An 18,249-nucleotide genomic window follows, 5' to 3' on the forward strand; every position below is an offset into this window, starting at 1 on the left:
TAGTCTAGCTTAGATAGAGCTAAAACGTACTATTATATAGTAAGAATACTAGTAACTACTAAAAAAAAGTTATAAGCTCTTTAAGAATATTATAATAACTCTTTAGTAAGCTACCTTAAAGTAAAATATACTCTAAAAAAGCTATAAAAGTACTACTTTTAGAAGAGTATATATAAAAATATAAAGTAATACTATAAGAATTACTTTATATATAGAAAGTCTACTTTTATAAAGTATAGACTTTATAACTTACTATAGCTTTTCTTAATACTTAACTACTTTTAGAAAGAAGTAATAATAGACTTTATTATAAAACTACTACCTAGTATAGTTTTTAGTATAAAGTATAACACTATACTAGTTATTATAGATAAATTAACTAAAATAGCCTATTATGTACTAGTATAAACTAATTAGAATAGTACTAACTTAGTATAAGCTTAAATATATAAAGTTATCTAACTTTATAGTATACTAAAGTATATTATCTTAAATTAAGGCTTTTTAATAAACTCTAAGTATTAGAATATTTTTTTTTACTACTTTAATACTAAAAAAGTTCTTACTTTTACTTTCTATTTTTAAACTAATAGCTAAACTAAAAAGTAAAACTAGACTTTAAAGTAGTACTTTTACTACTATTACTTTTTAGAATAAAATAATTAAGCGCGCTAAATATTTATTAGAGAGTTTATATATAATAATAGTATCTACTTTACTACTAGAGTTACTCTCTTCTAAGTTTACTATAAAAAGTACTTTTATAAAGTAGATTAGCCTAATTTAGCTCTTAGTAAGAAAGAAAGCTTTATAAAAGCTAGCCTTACTAAATAAGTAATTAAACTATAGTAAAAGTACTATAAAAAGATTAAAGTAGTAAATACTTACTAGAAAAAGTACACTAATAAGTACTACGCGCTAATACTTTTTAAAATAAAAAACTAAGTTCTAGTTTCTAACTAATATATTAGAAGTACTTACTTAAAGAAAAAGCTAAATTAGAAGTTTCTTAGACTTAAAAAGATTATAGACTAGATTAGCTTCTTAGCTTTCTAGATTAACTTTTTAGAACTTAATAGTATTTATTTAGTATTTTATATATTACTTTTAGAGCCTTTTAATCTAAAAAATACTATTCTATACTTTAAAGTACCTAAGTAAAATACTTTAAGAAAATTTAGTAATAATATATATAAAGTAGAATATATTATTAAAAGATAGCGTAATAAAAATAACTAATAAAAGTACCTAATTAAATAAGTTAAGTACCTAGAGAAAGAAAACTTATAGAAACTAGATTTAAATATCTTAGCTAATACGCTATAAAAGTTTTAAAATAAAAAAAAAATATAATAGCGTAAAAAATCTTTAAAGGCCTAGCCTAAGAAGTAATACTATAGATAGCTTTATAAAAAGAAAAGATAAGTTAAGTTAAGCTATAATAGGCTATTCTAGTATAAACTAAAGTATACTTTTATTTTTTTTCTTTATATAGAGTTTTTTAGAGTATTTAATAATGCTTTAAACTAGAATAGCTTCTAATAGTCTAAAAGAGTCTAGTATAAGCTATTTTACTTTAACTCTTTTTAGCGTAGAGTTATTAGTTCTTTAGATCTTATAATTAGTTTTAAAAAATAAGATATTATACTTTAAGTAAATTTATATAAATAAATAACCTTAACTACTATAAAAAACTTTTATATTTATAGAGAAATTCTAATCTAGGTATTACTTAAAAGCTTCTAACTATACTATAATAGTCTATAATAGCCTAAAGTAGGCTAGTACTACTTAGTCTAAACTAATCTTACGTAAACTTTATTAAACTCTATCTAAATATACTAAAAGAGCTTATATTACTTTAGAATAAGCTAAAATAGGCTATAAAAAACTATTAGAAGTTATTTAAGAGTAACTTAGAGAATACTAGCTCTAAAGCACTTAATTTTATTTTTTTTAGTCTTAATCTACTTCTTAAGCTAGCTCTTCTTAGTAGTAGCTTTATTACTTTTTAGCTAGAAAGTAAGCTCTATCTAAAGTTTTTAAATAGTATTTTATAAATTTTTAACTATAAAAATAATAGTCTACTTAGTAGGCTTTAAAGTAAAATACTATAAAAAAAGTTAGTATAGACTAAAATAGGCTATAAAAGGCTAAAAAAAAGTAAATAAAAGTAAAGTAGCTACTAGTAATCTATAAAGAGCTAATTAGAGCTATAAAAGTTTAGAAAAGAGTATTTTAAAACTTACTAATTACTTAAATAATAATCTAGTATTAAGCGCACTAGTAATCTTATTAGCTCTCTTCTTAAATATATAAAAAGTACTATTAGTAAAGCTAGTAACTATAGTTTTAGCCTTAGTTTTATTATTAAAGCGTGCACTAGACTTAGTAGTAGTATAGCTATAAAGTACGCTAAAATAAAATTATAAGTACTTTTAATTAAAAAAGTAGTTACTACTAAAGTTAGTTAAAATAGTTTAAAATAAACTATTATAAGTTAATCTAGCTCTTTTAAACTTTATAAAAGTTTTACTAACTTTAGAAAGAATAAAAAAGCTTATAAAATACTAGATTAAGCTAAAATAAACTAATATAAGTTAAAACTTACTTAATAATATTATTATAGATACTTTTATACTTTTTTACTAAGTCTATCTTTAAGTAGCGTAAGTTACTATACTTAAAGTTCTCTATAGCTAGTAGAGTAAGTACTAAAGTATTATTAGAAGCTTAAAAATATAAAATAATAAATCTCTTACTAAAGAGCTTTTAGTTAGCTAATAATTAGTAAATAATTTTATATATAGTTTTTAAGTTAATAAGATTCTCTAAAAGCTATATTAGTTAGTATTAGTATAAAAAGGCTTAAAATAAGCTAAAATAAACTAAAACTACTTATTTTAGAGCTATTTACTATATATTAGCTTTATAAAAGCTAATAAAAAGTAATAGTAGCTAAAAAAGAGTAAAATAAGTACTTATAGTAAAGTACTACTTATTTATAGCCTAATACTAGCTATATAAAATAGTTTAGGTAATAGTATCTCTAAATAGTACACTAGTAACTTTTTTAATTATACTAGTAAAAATAGTATACTCTTTCTTAGTTTTAAGAACTAAAAAAGTATAGCTATAGTAGTTAAATATATAAAGTTTATTAAGCTTTTATAACTATAAGTAACTAGTATATAGCGCGTAACTAATTTTAAAAAGTCTAAGTATATAAAAGTAGCTTATAGTAATTTAATTATTACTAACTATAGTTAAGTTAAAGTAAAAAAAGCTATTAAAGCTTAAAATAGAGTAATATAAAGTATAAAAAGTAAATATAAGTAAAAAAAAAGTAAATTAGTATAAAGTGCGTATTAATAGTCTTAGTTAGAGTACTAAAGGCTAGTTAGTAGTAATTTAGTATAATTTATACTAAAAACTTCTAATTTAGACTAAACTACTCTATTATACTCTAAAATAGGCTATAATAAGTTACTTTAGACTTTTTTAGAATTTTAGAAATAATAAGTAAAAAAAACTAATACTTACTATTATAAAGTAATTAAAAAGTAAAAAATAAAAAAGAAAAATCTAACTAGCTAGAAATACCTAAAGTATATAAGTCTACGCTAGCTCTACTAGTATAAGTAGTAGCTTTATATACGCGTTTATATGTAATTTTCTAAAACTACTACTTTTTATAATAGATTTCTACCTTTCTATAAATATGTTGCAGAACGCACCTCTAGATGCTCCTTAAGAGCACGGCACGTAATTATACTAGCATAGATTAAGATAAGCTCTTAGAAGCGTTGCTACTTAAGAGAGCTTTCTAAGTAAGCTTATAATATAATAATTTATCTTCTATTTATTTCTATGCTTCTAGACGTAATAGTTATAAGCCTAGCGCTTTAAAAAGACAATATAGTTCTATATTTGTATGCTTAAGACGCAAGGCGTTTAACAAAGCATAGCAATACTAATTTTATTACTAATCTTTGCGCTTTTATAGAAGTACTGCTCTATTACTTATAATAAGCGACTTTATAATAATCTCTACAAGAGCTTTTACGCTTACTAACTTAGCGTATTAGCCTAAGTAGTTTACCTAGTTTAAATTCTATACTCTAAGTAAAGGAATTTAGGCTAACGTTAACCTTAACGCTAAAACAGCTGCTTCTATCTAGATAAGCGTTCTAACTACTCTAGAGCTAGTAGTAATTATATAGAACGCTTTAGTTAATAAGCTCTACGCTAATAAGTATAATCTGTCTATTATAAAGTATAAGATATAAGTAATAGAATAGTAGTTAAAGAGCACTTGTATTAGATATCTTTAGAACTAGGTTAATTAGACTGTTAGCCTAAAGCTCCTAGCTCTAGCTATGCTCTCTATCTCTATAAAGAAAGAGGCTACGTTGTAAGTACTTATTAAATACCTTAAGTCTACGCTTTCTCTAGAGAAAGACTACACTAAGAATCTTGTACGCTTATAGTATAGAGCACACCTCTAGAAAGCGCAACAAGAACGTGTTAACGCTAAGCGCTAGCAATAGAAATACCTCTATGTTCTAGCCTAAGCTAAAGCGTACAAACTTACTAAAGTTAATAATACGCTTGCTATCTAGAACTATTTAGAAGTAATTAGCGTTAGGCTTGCTCTAGAATAGAGGCGCTTTATGCAGCAGAACCTTATTAAAGCTCTTACTATTAGTAGAACTTAGGTTACTCTTAAATAAGCGTTAAAGATTTTTACTGCGCTAATCTAAGAGCATACTGCTTACTCTACTAGTAGAGGCGGTGTATTTGCTATTATAAAAGCACTGTAATAAGCTTCTAACAACAACAACTTATCTCTAAAGACTAAGAAGAATTGCCTATATAGACAGCACTATAAGTAGTTTACTACTACATGCAAGCGCTTAGAAACAGCGCTTATAAGTAAACCTCTAAAGCTTTCTAACAAAGCTAAGGCTAAGATTACTACTAAGCTTAGAGACTTAAAGTATAATAGCCTGCAGAGAGCTCTTAATAAGAAGAGATAAACTACTTTACAGTAAGCATAGATTAAGGGCCTAAACTCTGTCTACCTAGAGTTAATTTAGGTAATACTTATTAACTCTACTCTTATTACAAGTTAGCTAAGCATTAGCAGTATATACTCTACTATAGATTTTAACGTCTACCTACTTTCTGTAAGTACTATCTTAGATAATAGAGTAGTAGTACATCTTATTAATAACATATCTCTGCTTAAGCTAAAGACCTTTATAAGAGTATACAAATTCTGTACTATAGAAGTAGAAAGCTTTTTCTTCTAGGTGCTTAGACACAGCATATAAAGAATTAGAAACACTTTAACTAGAAAAAGAGAACTACATATAGAGAACTTTATCCTAATAAGCGTAGCGCTTATAGAGAGTTTCTATATTAATATTATCTTAGAAGTAGCTCTTAATAAAGCTAGACTATAGTACTTAGAGTTAGACTTAACGCTTTGTATAGAAACGCTTACTAATAACTTTATACTAGCAAAGCTTAAGAGAGAGCACAAGCTTACGTTTATTAAATATAATTCTTTAAAGTTTTACCTAACTATAATAAGCGTAACTAATAACTAGCGCTTGCGACAATTTTAGAGAAGCTTTTCTTAGTCTAATTTAGAGGAGCTTTAGCACGCAAGAGCAGGCTACCTAGGTCTAGAAGCCCTCTAAGCCTTTGTTAAGAATGCGCACAATATACGTATTAAGAGAATAAGCTAAAGTAAGTATAAGCATTGCGCTGTTACTTATGTAAGGTAGTGTATCTCTAGGCAACTACGTAAGAAAGCTCTAAGACCTTATTAGAGAATCTTATAGAATCTTTTTAACTTTCTTACTAGTTATAATAGAGAGCTCTAGATTATAGTGCTTAAAGATAATTACAGCAGCAAGATCTATTAATATGCTCTCTAAGCTAAAACGCTTATAGAGATTATAAAAGTCTTTTATAACTTTATAAGCTTTCTTATAGCTTAGTATAAGCTTAACATCTACGTTATTATCTAAGACAATAATATTGCAACGCTACCTTAGAGAGGCAAGTTACGCTTTAAGACATAGACTAAAGAGTAGAGTATTATTATAGAGCGCACCTTTGTCTATATCTATAAACTAAATAGAAAAGTAGAGAGAGTAGGTTAGAAGATAATTACTAAGTCTATTAAGATAAGAGTTAGTGCAAATCTCTCTAAAAAGCTCTAGCTAGATATTATAGAAGCAGCGACCTAGCTATATAACATAAGCCTATTATATGCTTATAATCTTTTAGCACCTAATACTATGCTTAACGTATAGTATATAGAGTATAGTAAGAAGGTCTGTACTATTATAGCTAACCTTCGCCTAGATTAGAGCACTATCTACGCCTATAGCTATAAAGCTTACCTACTTAACAGAGAGTAAGCAGCTAGACAAGACAAGCGTAACTTTAAAGTTGTACTAAGAGGCTATATTAGATACCTAGTAGAATATAGAGCGTCTAATATTTATAGAATATAGGTTCTAAAGCTTAATTAAATAATTATAATAAGAAACGTAAGCTTTAACAAGAAGCTTTTCTACAAGAGTAGCGCTAAAGGCAGCTAGAAGCACTTAGTAGAAGAGCTTATATAGATTATTAATCTTCTATATAAGAATAAGCTATATAACGTAGAAGAAGTGTACAAAGACATCTTTAACTAACTCTACGCTGCAGCAAGCAAAACACAAGACTAGCATACTTCTAAAGACTCTATCTAGGAGCTAGAGAGTAGTGTATTATAGCTTGCTATTAAACAGGCTAGCTAGCCTAATTAATAAGTAGTACATAATATATCTTCTGCATAGGTAGAAAGCTTAGCTAGCTAACTACTAGAAATCTATGTAGACTCTTAAGAGTATACTAGCCTATTTACTCTAGAGCAAATACTAGAGCCTAGAGCGTACTAGACTATAAGGTCTAGTTAGAAGTATAATAGCAACGCCTAGAAAGTGCACTAAACTAGAGAAGAGCGCCTACTAGTACTAAGTAACAAATAGCTTTCTAACACAGGGAGCTTTTATTAGAATAAGGCACACAGTGCTTATTAGAATAAAGTGCCTCTAAGCACACTATATTTCTACGCACGCTCTACGTTTAGGACTTCTCTAGAATAAGGCGAAATAGAACTACTACCTACTTCTAGACTAACACGCTAGAGGCGTAATTATAGAGAACTAATGCAATTAAGCTCTAGAATTAGAGAGCAACGCAAAGACCTAGAAGTAGAAGAACTAGAAGTTTATACGCTGTATAATCTATAGAATAGTATATAAGACAATAATCTTCTAAACAGTCTTCTCTAATACTTACATAGAGTAGAAAAAGACTAGAAAGAGCTTACAACTATTTACTTAATTATAGTAGCTGTAATCTTAGGTAATATACTTCTATAGAAGCACAAGCTATCTAAACGCGCACACTGTAATTAACTACCACTACTTCTAAAGAAGTATAAAGATCTTAGCAACTATCTATATAGAAAGCTCTTCTACAAAGCTTGCAATAAGAAGATAAACACACTCTATTAAGTAGATACCTAGAAGAAGATTAAGCGCTTCTTAGTGCAAGAGCGCCTACTTCTACTAAAGTAGGTATTTGCATATAAAGTTAATTAGGACAGCTACTTTATTAAGTGTAAAGCTTACGTAGTAGTAAGAGAAGATCTATAAGTAATTAATTCTATATACTTTACGTATGTAGTAACGCTTGCCTTATGCTCTTTTAGAACAGCAATAGCGATAGCAGCTAAATTTAACCTAGAGATTCTCTAGTTTAACGTAGTAGAAGCATTTCTTTATACGCACTAAGAGCACTAGCTAGTTATAGTATATAATATGCTAGATAGCTTTAAAAAGCCTAGTAAGTATATAAAGCTTAAGCGTGCTCTCTATAGACTAAAGAACTCTCTACTGCTTTAGTACAAAGAGCTCTTACGCACAGTAAAGAAAGCAGGTTTTATTACTTCTAAAGAAGAGCCTTATCTCTTCTTTAATAAATAAAGAAAGATTCTTTTACTCTTCTACGTTAACAATATACTACTTATATATTACTACACTACTTATTAAGAAGCTTTGCAAGTTGCTAATACAATAAAAGCAGCATATAATCTAGAAGAGAAAGGCCTAGTTAAATAGTTTCTAGAAGTAAGAGTATTACGTAATTACGCTGCTTATACTATAACGCTTATATATAACAAGTATTTAGATAAGCTTACTAAGAAGTTTAACTTAGAAAGCACTTCTTTAAGCCTAGCTATACTACTTCTAAGCTAAGAGCTTATAAAGTTAATAGGCGAAGTAGATAAGAAGGTAGTTAAAAACTACTAAGAGCGTGTTAGATTACTGCTCTACACAGCTATTATGCTGCAGCCTAATATAGCATACGCTGCCTTAAAGCTTTTGCACTTTCTTATAAACCTAAGTAAAGAGCACATTAAAGTAGTTAACTAAGCAATTATATACTTATATAAGACTTACTACTAGGCTATCTACTATAGAGCGTACTCTAGAGTAGAACTTATAATTTGCAGCGACGCTTCTTTTGCAGACAACCTAGAGACTAGGCGCTCTTTACAAGGCTACCTTATTATACTCTTTAGAGGTGCTATTATTTAGAAAGTAGTGCAATAAGTAACTATAATAACTTTAACTATAGAAGCAGAGCTTCTTACTCTTAAGTATATTAGTAAAGAAGTAATAGCTCTTAAGAGGCTGTTTTAGAAGCTTACTCTTACCTTAGAAGTAGCGTAGATAATTTTCTATAATAACTAGTAGACTATACGCTTAGTAGTTAGCGCTAATAAGCGTATAATAACACGCCTTAGACATGTTAATATCTAAAATATATAGCTAAGGTAAGAGCATGCTAAAAGGTCTTTTAGAGTTAAGTACCTAGAGACTAAGAGCATGCTAGCTAATAGGCTTACTAAAAATCTATTAGTTTAGTAATTTGCCTACTTTAAGAAGTAGTTAAATATAAAGAATGTTAAATTATTAGTAGTATTATAAAGCTTATAAGGCACAAAAGAGTTTTTAGCTGCTCTTCTTAGAGAGCAGTAGAAAGTGTATTTTAAGCGTAGCCCCTCTTATAGGCCCGCAGAAAACTACTTATTAGAAAAGGCTTTTATTAAAGTACACGCTCTAAAGAGCGCAGCAAGACAAAAAAGTATACACCTAGAACTATAATTAGAGTAATGCTTCTTTAGTTATCTAAGCGCAAAGTTAGAGAAGCACTACTAGTTATTAGCAGCATTCTTGCGAGCTTAGAGATACTTAAACTCTAAGGCAAAGAACTAAGAAAGTATAACTTTCTCTGCAGACGTAAATATGTAACTAAGCTTAGTAGTAATACTCTTATAGGTAACTATAATAGCATTATTAGTAATAGTCTTAGAAGACGCTCTTCTATTATTATTATTAGAGAGCGCTGCACTATTATCTATAGTCTTATTATAGTTAACCTACTTAACTACTAGACAAAGCTCTATAAAGCTTATTAGTACTAAGAAGTTAGAGCACTAGAATAAAACTTACTAGAAGAGCGCTACTTAGAAGCAAGAGCGTTGTTAGCTTTATTATTAAAGTTAGATTAAGACTACTTAATACTAGAAGCATTCTTAGACTTATTAGCGTTACGCTCTACCTTTAAGGTGTTAAAGCTCTACTTCTTACTGCGCCTCTAAATTATATAGCTGTGCTTAAGGCACTACTTAAAAGCAGCGTTATAGTTGCAGATAAGCTTACAAAAGTAAGAGTTCTTAATATTAAGTAGATAACTAGTCTTTAGGTTCTGCTCTACGTTGCAAAACTAATTAACTATACGCTTAGTAACCTCCTCTATATACTTAGGTCTAAAAAAGAGTTAGCAAAGCTTCTTAAGCTTAAGAAAGAGTATACGTACACGTTATTACATCTATAATTGCTAACAGCACTAGTAAGGCAGCGCGTAGACTTCTTACTCTTGTTAATACTTACGTAGTTTTTGCAGAAAGAGTTAGTAGCCTTTCTAGTGCTTATAGACTAAAAGCATTAGAGGCATACTATCTTATAGAGCTCGCTAGTAGTAATAAAAGTAGGCTTCTTAAAGAAACGCTTGCGTGCAGACTTAGTTACTAAAGCTCTATTATTCTTATTATTAGAATCTTTATTAAGCGCATGCTTCTTATTATTGTGCTTCTTATTATTATGCTTATTAGAAGAATTAGCACTGTCTAAACTATTAGACTAGATAGAGAGCTCTAGATTAAAGAGAGAGCTCTTTGTACTACTTATAATAACAAAAGAACGCCGCTTCTTCTTAAGAGCAAGGCTAGAGAAAGGTAAAGCGTTGTAAACAGTGCTGCTCTCTTAAGAAATAAGGAGCTTACCTAAGGCTTTAGCAGAAAGCTTAGAAGCGTTAGAAGAGATAGCAAGAGGGTTCTTAGAAGTAGAGCTCTTAGAACTAGAAGAACCTAGAAATAGAATATTAGAATAAGTATTGCTAGTAGCTAAAGAACTAGAAACTATAACAGCAACTTTAGTAGAATGCTTATAAGAATTACTAGAAAGCTCTTAAGAGAGCGCAGCGACGTTAGAATTATAGTTAGTATACTCTTCTTAGGCGGCCTTACTAGCCTGCTTATTATAGTACTTTTCTATTGCGCTAATAGAATTAGCAAACTGCTGCGCTTAGTAGATTACTTTCTTTAGAACTATCTCTTAACAGAGCTTAATAGCCTTTAGAAGCAGAATCTTAAGGCGTTCTTACTTAGCACGCTGCTTATTAACAAAGCGCTTATTCTTAGACTTAATGCGCTTAGTTTTAGCGTTAGCCTTAGCTTTAGAATTCTTATTACTACGCTCTAAGTTGCGCTTAACCTACTTGTTACGCTCGCAACGCAAACGCTGCTTATTTTCTGTAGCTTAACTAGCAATACAACGCTTATAAGTAATCTAGTTATAACGCTCTTACTCTACCTTATTTTTAGCTTTAAGGTTGCAAGCGTACTGCTTATTAGCGTACTTCTAGGCAGCGCGCTTGTTGTAACGTAAAATATTATTAGCCTACTCTTAAGTAACTATATTACTATGCTTAGTAAACAGATTAGACTTCTTAGAAGCGCAAGTTAGAGTAGTAAATAGGTTGCAGGCAGAAGTAGAAGCACTTATAGGACTAGAGCTCTACTTTTTACTAGAAGAACTACGCTTAGAAGAGCCTTTAGAAACACTGCGGAGCTTATTTAAGCGCTTGCGATTATCTACCTTAGAGAAAGTAGCTAGGTACTTAGAGAAGTTAGAAGTGTTAGAGCTTAACAGCTTAGCCTTTAACGCGCTTACGTAACTAGAACTTAAAGAAGTTACCTTAGAGGCGCTTACAGAGCTAGAACTAGACTACTTATCCTTAGAAGGGCGGCTGTTCTTGTACTTATACTTGTTTCTCTTTAATATAATACTAGAGAGCTTAGAGACAGATGCAGAGAGATATACTTAGTTTAATTAGTATAATAGAGTATGCTGCTAGAGTTAGTAAGCGTACTAATAAAAATTAGGGATACTTACTCTTGTTTTAGGTAAGAGGTAGAGAGCGTTTAGCTAATTAAATAATTTTTAGCGATATTATAATTAGCGCGCGTGCGCTAAGCAAGCTCTTAGCGCTGCGTACGCTCTAACAAGCACGTAATTAGCGTTCTTAGCTATAATAAGAGAGCTTATTACAGCTGCGCAGCCTGCTCTTATAGAATGCTTAGAGAGTATGTTATAGAACGCACTTCTAGATGCTTCTTAAGAGCACAGCACGTAATTATACTAGTATAGATTAAGATAAGCTCTTAGAAGCGTTGCTACTTAAGAGAGCTTTCTAAGTAAGCTTGTAATACAATAATTTATCTTCTATTTATTTCTATGCTTCTAGACGCAACAAAATATAATATACTTATACTAGCTTAGAATAAGCTATTATAGGCTAAAATAGTCTATTATAGACTATAGTTACTTTATCTAGCTTATTAAATAACCTTAAAAGTAGATTAAAAGTAATCTACTCTAAAAAAAAAAAAAATATTAGGTTTTAGCTTTAAAGAGTCTAAGCTAACTTAGTATTAGCTATAAATACTTTAGAATTACTATTATAGCTTAGTAGTAATTTATCTCTAGTTTTTTTAGAATAATATACCTAATTATAGTCTAATATTATATATCTAGTATTTAACTAACTCTATTATTTAATAAAAGCTATATAAGTAAATATTTTTATAAAAAAATTTATATTATTTTAAAATTATAATACTTAGTTACTTTATTATAATAGTAAGCTATAGTTATTTATTATAAGTTTTATAGTTATATATAAAGTATTATTATTACTTAATTACTATAAAAAAAGCTACTTTACTAAGTAATTCTTAAATACTAAGCTATAAAACTTAGCTTAAGCTTCTCTATACTACTAAAAATATATTATATACTTTTATATTATAACTTTTTTAAAACTAGTAGAGAGCTATACTAGACTTAGACACTTTTTTAATAATACCTACTAGCTTATATATTTATCTTAATAATTAATGCGTCTGCTCTGCGCTGTTGCAGTAGCAATAGAGGAAGTGGATAGAATGTATTGAGCCACAGCATCGCAGTAAAGATCACCAACAACCAATCTTGATGGCACACTCAGCGACGCTCTTGTGTAATGTACTCGTCGAATAGGCTTGGCATGTTCTCGGCAATCGTGGTGTTATCACCATATGCGAGTCTATGAGAAGGTGAATTAGTACATCGTATCCAGGGCCTTGTCTGGTGCTTAGGGTTGCTCTTACATGATCTTCGCGGTTTCGTCCTCAACATCTGTAAGCTTGTATGTTGTGCCGTCTCCCAGAGTCATAAGGTCTGGCTTCCAGATGCAGTCTTCACTGTTGAAAACAGTGTCTTCCGACCTCTTCTTGCTGGCAAAGCTGTATCCAGCACCTGTGTACAACAAGTTGTTCACGGCTGCGCCATGGCAGACCGTGCGTGCACCATTCGAGTTCCAGGCGTGAACTAGCGTTTTGCAGTTTCCGTCTTTGTGAGATCGAGTCTGCAGGTTCCAGTTTGTGGGAATAGCGTTGAACGACCAAGCGTAGGATATACCGCCACCGGCATAGCACTGGTTGGTTTTGGCGTTCACATATACCCTCTCGGTACCTTTGCAGTGTGACTCCCCGTGCGACTTGATGTCGACAGCTGCCACTGCAGCAGCGAAAGCGAGGACGGTGTTGAGGTATTGCATATTGAAAAAGCGAGGAGAGCAATGATGTTGTAGGGCTTGATGAACCTGAAGTTTGTGGACGAGAGAATGGTGATGCGAAGAGGATGCCTAGAGCTCACCCTTTTATATCTGTCTTTTCTACGCCTCGACATCCATGGGTGTGCGAGATTGGGCGCATGCGTGCTCTGTCACTCGGTGTACCCGATGTAGGATGCGAAGCTCTACATGGCGGTAAAAAGAAAGCGGTTTGGCTCCATGCGATACAAGCAAAACAATTTACAACACGAGCTTGAGGCGAGAGGACGTCGTTCCTTCGTGTCTAGGCTACGGCGCACACGGAAGGTGAGCGAAGCAAACGTAATTCGCTTAGGCCCGGGAGCTTTGATGCTTGAACTCTCGCGGAAGCCTTCTGCAAAAGCGGAAGGCGCTCATTGGGCACGGCCTTGTCAGGTCCGCAACCAGACCCACCGTTATGGGGTCTAGTTGAAGACCGCGTCGGGCGTAACTTTATACTTGTCGCCAGCGCTTGCCAACGCAACCCAAGAGAGTAACGATGTTTTACTCGGCTTTGCATACCCACTGCTGGATAAAATTAGGGACTTGATTGATCCTAACGTATGACCTTGGCTTGTTGAATATCCGGGCGCAAAGGGCATTGCCAGCCAGCGTGGTCGGCCTTTCCATGGTGTACACCAGCCCGGCACGATCCAGGAGTAGCTTTCGAACGCGCAACAGACAGATGAAAGCACTTGAAGGCGCAGCAAGGCGTATGTGGACACCATCGCTTAGATTCGGCGGACGCGCGGGTTGTTCTAGCAGACATGACCGGGACGACGGCCATATAACCTTGGAATGCAGGGAAGCGGACCTAGACCCTCTTACCGGTGATCAGGCCAGCCGGCTGCCGAAGATAAAAGGACTTGTATGCGAGAGCCACGAGAAGGATTGGTTGGAAAGGCTTGACGCAGACCGCGGAGGCGATGCAAAGCGGCTAGATGACGCCCGAGCAGCAGGAATAGAGGGCCACGTATTGCAGTCGATGTTGGCATTGTGGGACGGTTTTTTAGAAGACAGTGACTACAAGAACGCTTTGATTAGTGATGTTGCCGTGTCGTAGATCAGCGCGGATAGCGGTTGCTTGAGCCCCTTGCCATGCTTGCTAGAAGAGTAAGAGTCTGAGGTGTCTGAGGTCATGAAACGAACGCTTGACAGTTTTGGGAATTGGTATCATAGTGAAAGTCATGCCACCGAAAGGTGACAAATATCGTAAATAAATATACTGAATTAGTTAGCTATGTCTGTCGATACGTAAGGGATACCCACAAGTCCCCTTCGCCCACCGTCAGGTTATACCGCTAAACTCTCCCCTCCATCCTTTTTACTCTTCGGTACGATTTTCAGACTGAAGTCCACGTGTGGTACTCCTTGGTGTATGCTACTCGTGCTCACGATATCAATATCGCCGCAGACGTACTTCTCCACGTTGTACTCTGTAAGCCCACCGCTCACTTCAACGAGGAATTGCTTCCTGTCTCCAGTACCCCGTCCCCACTTATCCTTCAGATCTTTAGCAGCAACTTGGACACCTTCTGGGGTGAAGTTGTCTAACATGACGATGTCAGCACCAGCGGCAATCGCCTCGTCTGCCTCATCAAACGATTGGCATTCAACTTCGACTTTGATTGCAAAGCCGCCTGCTGCTTTGGCGGCTCTCACTGCATTGGTGATGCTTCCTGCGGCCACGATGTGGTTGTCTTTTAGCATCGTCATTGCACTAAGATCAACTCGATGCGCGTCCACGCCTCCAACCAGCATGCCGTACTTCTCTACAAGTCGAAAACCTGGTGTAGTCTTCCTGGTACCAGCAAGAATGTTTGGGTAACCAGCTCCTCGTAAAAGAGTAAGTAGGCGATTTGACTTGGTCGCGATGCCGGAGCAGCGGGCGAGGGTGTTGAGAGCCACGCGCTCGCCGAGAAGGAGGTGACGGACTGGGCCGCGCACAGTAGCGCAGTGGGTGATGGGTTGGAATGAAGCACCTTCTTTGACGTGCCACTCCACGCTAGTAGTTGTCAATATTGAGCTTGATCATGTAATCTGGTGAGATGAACGCACGTGCAACCTAGTTGTCGGAACACTTCATCGAAGAACGGGACGCCTGCTACTATGCCCTGTCAATGTTAGTCGGCACTTACAGTAGTCGAAAACACTCACTTCACTCTTTCCGAGCAGCTTCGCTTCCGAAAGCTCCTCGCCCACTACGAAACCACCATAATCGAAACTTGGTGTGTCCTCTTCAAGCCATTCCGAGACTAATCGCTTGTATGTTTGTGGTAGGAGGTGGGCTACAGCGCCATGAGCAGGGGCACCTTCGACTTTGGCCATGTTGGTTATCAAGTAAGACGCGTCGTGATTTGAGTGGAATGTGATCTGGGGTGTGAAGTCTCGAAGTCAAGCGTTTGTGGAGGTGGCGTGGTGAGTTGATCGGAATCTCCGTCGGAACTTATCGATTATAGCCGGCAACACCCGCGCATCGGAACGCGGCTGGGAAACCAACCTTTGGAGCTTGCGAGGCTTCCTACACAACCCGCAGGTCGTCTACGCTTATGTAGCTTACGACACGTCTGAAGACATGGAGCAGATATGCCATATGTTCACATGCTCCCCCGACCGTGTTCATTCAACCGCGTCTTCGGGTCAGCTGTTCTGAACGCGTCCAACAGCTTCCTCTCCGCCCCGTTCTCTTCGCATCGACACCACTCATCAGACTTCGCCGAAGACTATGTCACGCATAGCGCCCTCGTCGCACATATCTCGCATACAGGAATCGCTCCAGCACCTCGCGCAGAGGCCGATCTCAAGTCCACGCCTCGGGTGCCGACAACCCATCGCCAGTTAGTGGCCGCGATCTCGTCGAGCCCTCGAACAACGGATAGTCACAAGTCGAAATATTGGTCGCAGCACTTATGATGATAAGGTGCGTTATTGCGCGAGCTCTATGTCCATCGTCGACAAGGCTAGCACCAGAAGAGGGGTGCTGTCTATGGAGCCTTCGCCGGGCACGAGTAATGCCGCGTGCAATCTATCAGGCGATAGGTCTAGACATTCTTCTCACAGCCTGGTGTTGGGATTCTCCAGATATCTTCCAAGGGAGCGGTAGGTGGCGTAAATTTGACTGGCAGGTACAGTGATGTCTGCCATATAGGGTGCTGTGATGCTTGGAATGAGCTGAAGAGACCATGGAGAACTGCACGCTGGGCTTGTGTGACTACGATTTGGACAATAGGCTACTCCCATGAACGTAAAAGCGCTTCACCAGGTCATTACGTTTGCATGCATCGGACGCAACGCGAGATTTGAGTACGTCGTATTTCAGCGATGCTACGACTTCCATAATGAACCTGTGAGCCTAGACCACCGCATAGAGGGCTACCTCATCGTATGCGTATCTAGTCTGATTCCAATCCAGAACCCGACATATGTGTTTTCTTGCTCTCTGGGTTGTTCATGACGGTTCGATGATAGTGAAGTTAACTATTGAAAACACCCAGTCTTCTTCACCTCCCATCATCGCTCGCTGTCGCCACTATGGGCGCCACTCTCCTCGCCTTTTACTATCGACGGTACTTCTGCACCGTTCATGATATCGCCGAGTCGGACGTTCTTTCGAGATGTTCGTTGGACGCAGCGCTTGCACTTTTCGTCGATTGTGATACTCTTCGCCTTGTTGATTGTGCACTCGATGCCAGAGTGCTCGTGAGTGGTCGTGGACTTTAGGTGTCCGCAGTAGAAGTAAACGCGATATGTTGTGCACATCCTGGGCTAGCGTGATAAATGAGAGCAGACAAGTAGATTGGGTGTTTGGCGATGACAGGATGCAGGTAGTGGACGGCGTTTTCTGTGGAAAACAGAAACCGTGTGCCGAATGTAATGGTTTTGTAATTAGTTGCATTTGTGAAGCATGTACCAATGTGACGATTTGGTTCACATGGCAAGGTTGAAGCTGTTGAAGACTCTCTGAGTGATACGTTGTTGATCATTCCAAGGTTGTAGCGTAGATGCTCAGAATCTATACGAGAGTCGTGTCTATCACCCATATCTTAATCGCAGACTGAGATCGCCGGATACCGCTACCCAAAAATCATATTTTCCGTCATGTGTACCAATCTCGTAATTACGTACGACTGTGGCCACGAGAGCAAGATCAACCTCCCCTGTGGGGAGAGGAGTTGTAAAAAGACTGCAGACCATACTAGGACAAGGCAGTACGAATGCAGACCCTGTGTAACGGAACTCATAAATCGCCTCCGTCGCGAACGTAACGAAGAGAAACAGAAGGCACGAGATGCCGGGACCGTGTCTGCTAAGATGCTTCAGCAACGGAAAGCTGAGCGTGAACAGGACTTAAAGGTAGCAACAGCAGATATCTGTGTTCACGTCGATCTCGAGACAACATTCGCCTGCGGGCATCTAGATCTAACGACATGGTCTTGTGCCACTGCCAAAACCGCAGAAGCTGCCAATCACCGATCTGTTTGGAGAAAGCTCGAGAAAGACAGGGACGAAAACTGCGGAGAATGTCTAGAGCAAGAAGAAGCTAATCGCGATGAAGCGTTCGCGCGATTAACTAGATCTCACGCTGCTGAAACAGACACAGTGCATGAGTTGAGGGAACGGTTGGACGCGCTTGAAGAAGAGAGAGATGAGCTTGCAGATAGCCTGGATTTGGTTGAAGATGAGGTTAAAGCAACTCTGGAAAAGCTACTGTCAGATGGTCAGCGCCATGCTGAAGAAGTAGATACTCAGCTTGACATCTTGGCGGTAGAGCAAGCTGAGTTCGTCCGACAAATGGATGACCAGAATATGGCATTGGAAATCGCAATCTTGGAGCTTCGAGAAGAGTTGCAAACAGCTCTCTCTAATAACGGTGCGCAAGACTCTCGACCTGTATTCGATCACCACGAAGCTGATCTTCTT

General features: G+C 35.7%; 2 protein-coding genes across 2 annotated transcripts; both read right to left on the reverse strand.

Moving 5' to 3' along the window:
• Positions 1-12,843: 12,843 nt before the first annotated feature.
• J4E78_002528 (uncharacterized protein) lies at positions 12,844-13,296 on the reverse strand (the record flags this gene model as incomplete). The annotated part of the gene is made up of 1 exon (XM_049363174.1): positions 12,844-13,296. One exon carries the CDS (start codon positions 13,294-13,296, stop codon positions 12,844-12,846), a length of 453 nt encoding a protein of 150 aa, XP_049225766.1.
• A 1,326-nt stretch (positions 13,297-14,622) lies between these two features.
• J4E78_002529 (uncharacterized protein) lies at positions 14,623-15,657 on the reverse strand (the record flags this gene model as incomplete). The annotated part of the gene is made up of 3 exons (XM_049363175.1): positions 14,623-15,334; positions 15,388-15,443; positions 15,487-15,657. The coding sequence occupies 3 exons, from the start codon at positions 15,655-15,657 to the stop codon at positions 14,623-14,625; spliced, it is 939 nt and encodes a 312-aa protein (XP_049225767.1).
• Between the last annotated feature and the right edge of the window lie 2,592 nt (positions 15,658-18,249).

This window comes from Alternaria triticimaculans (genome assembly GCF_023758025.1).
Source record: "Alternaria triticimaculans strain BMP 0046 chromosome Unknown scaffold_2, whole genome shotgun sequence".
NCBI classification, from domain to species: domain Eukaryota; kingdom Fungi; phylum Ascomycota; class Dothideomycetes; order Pleosporales; family Pleosporaceae; genus Alternaria; species Alternaria triticimaculans.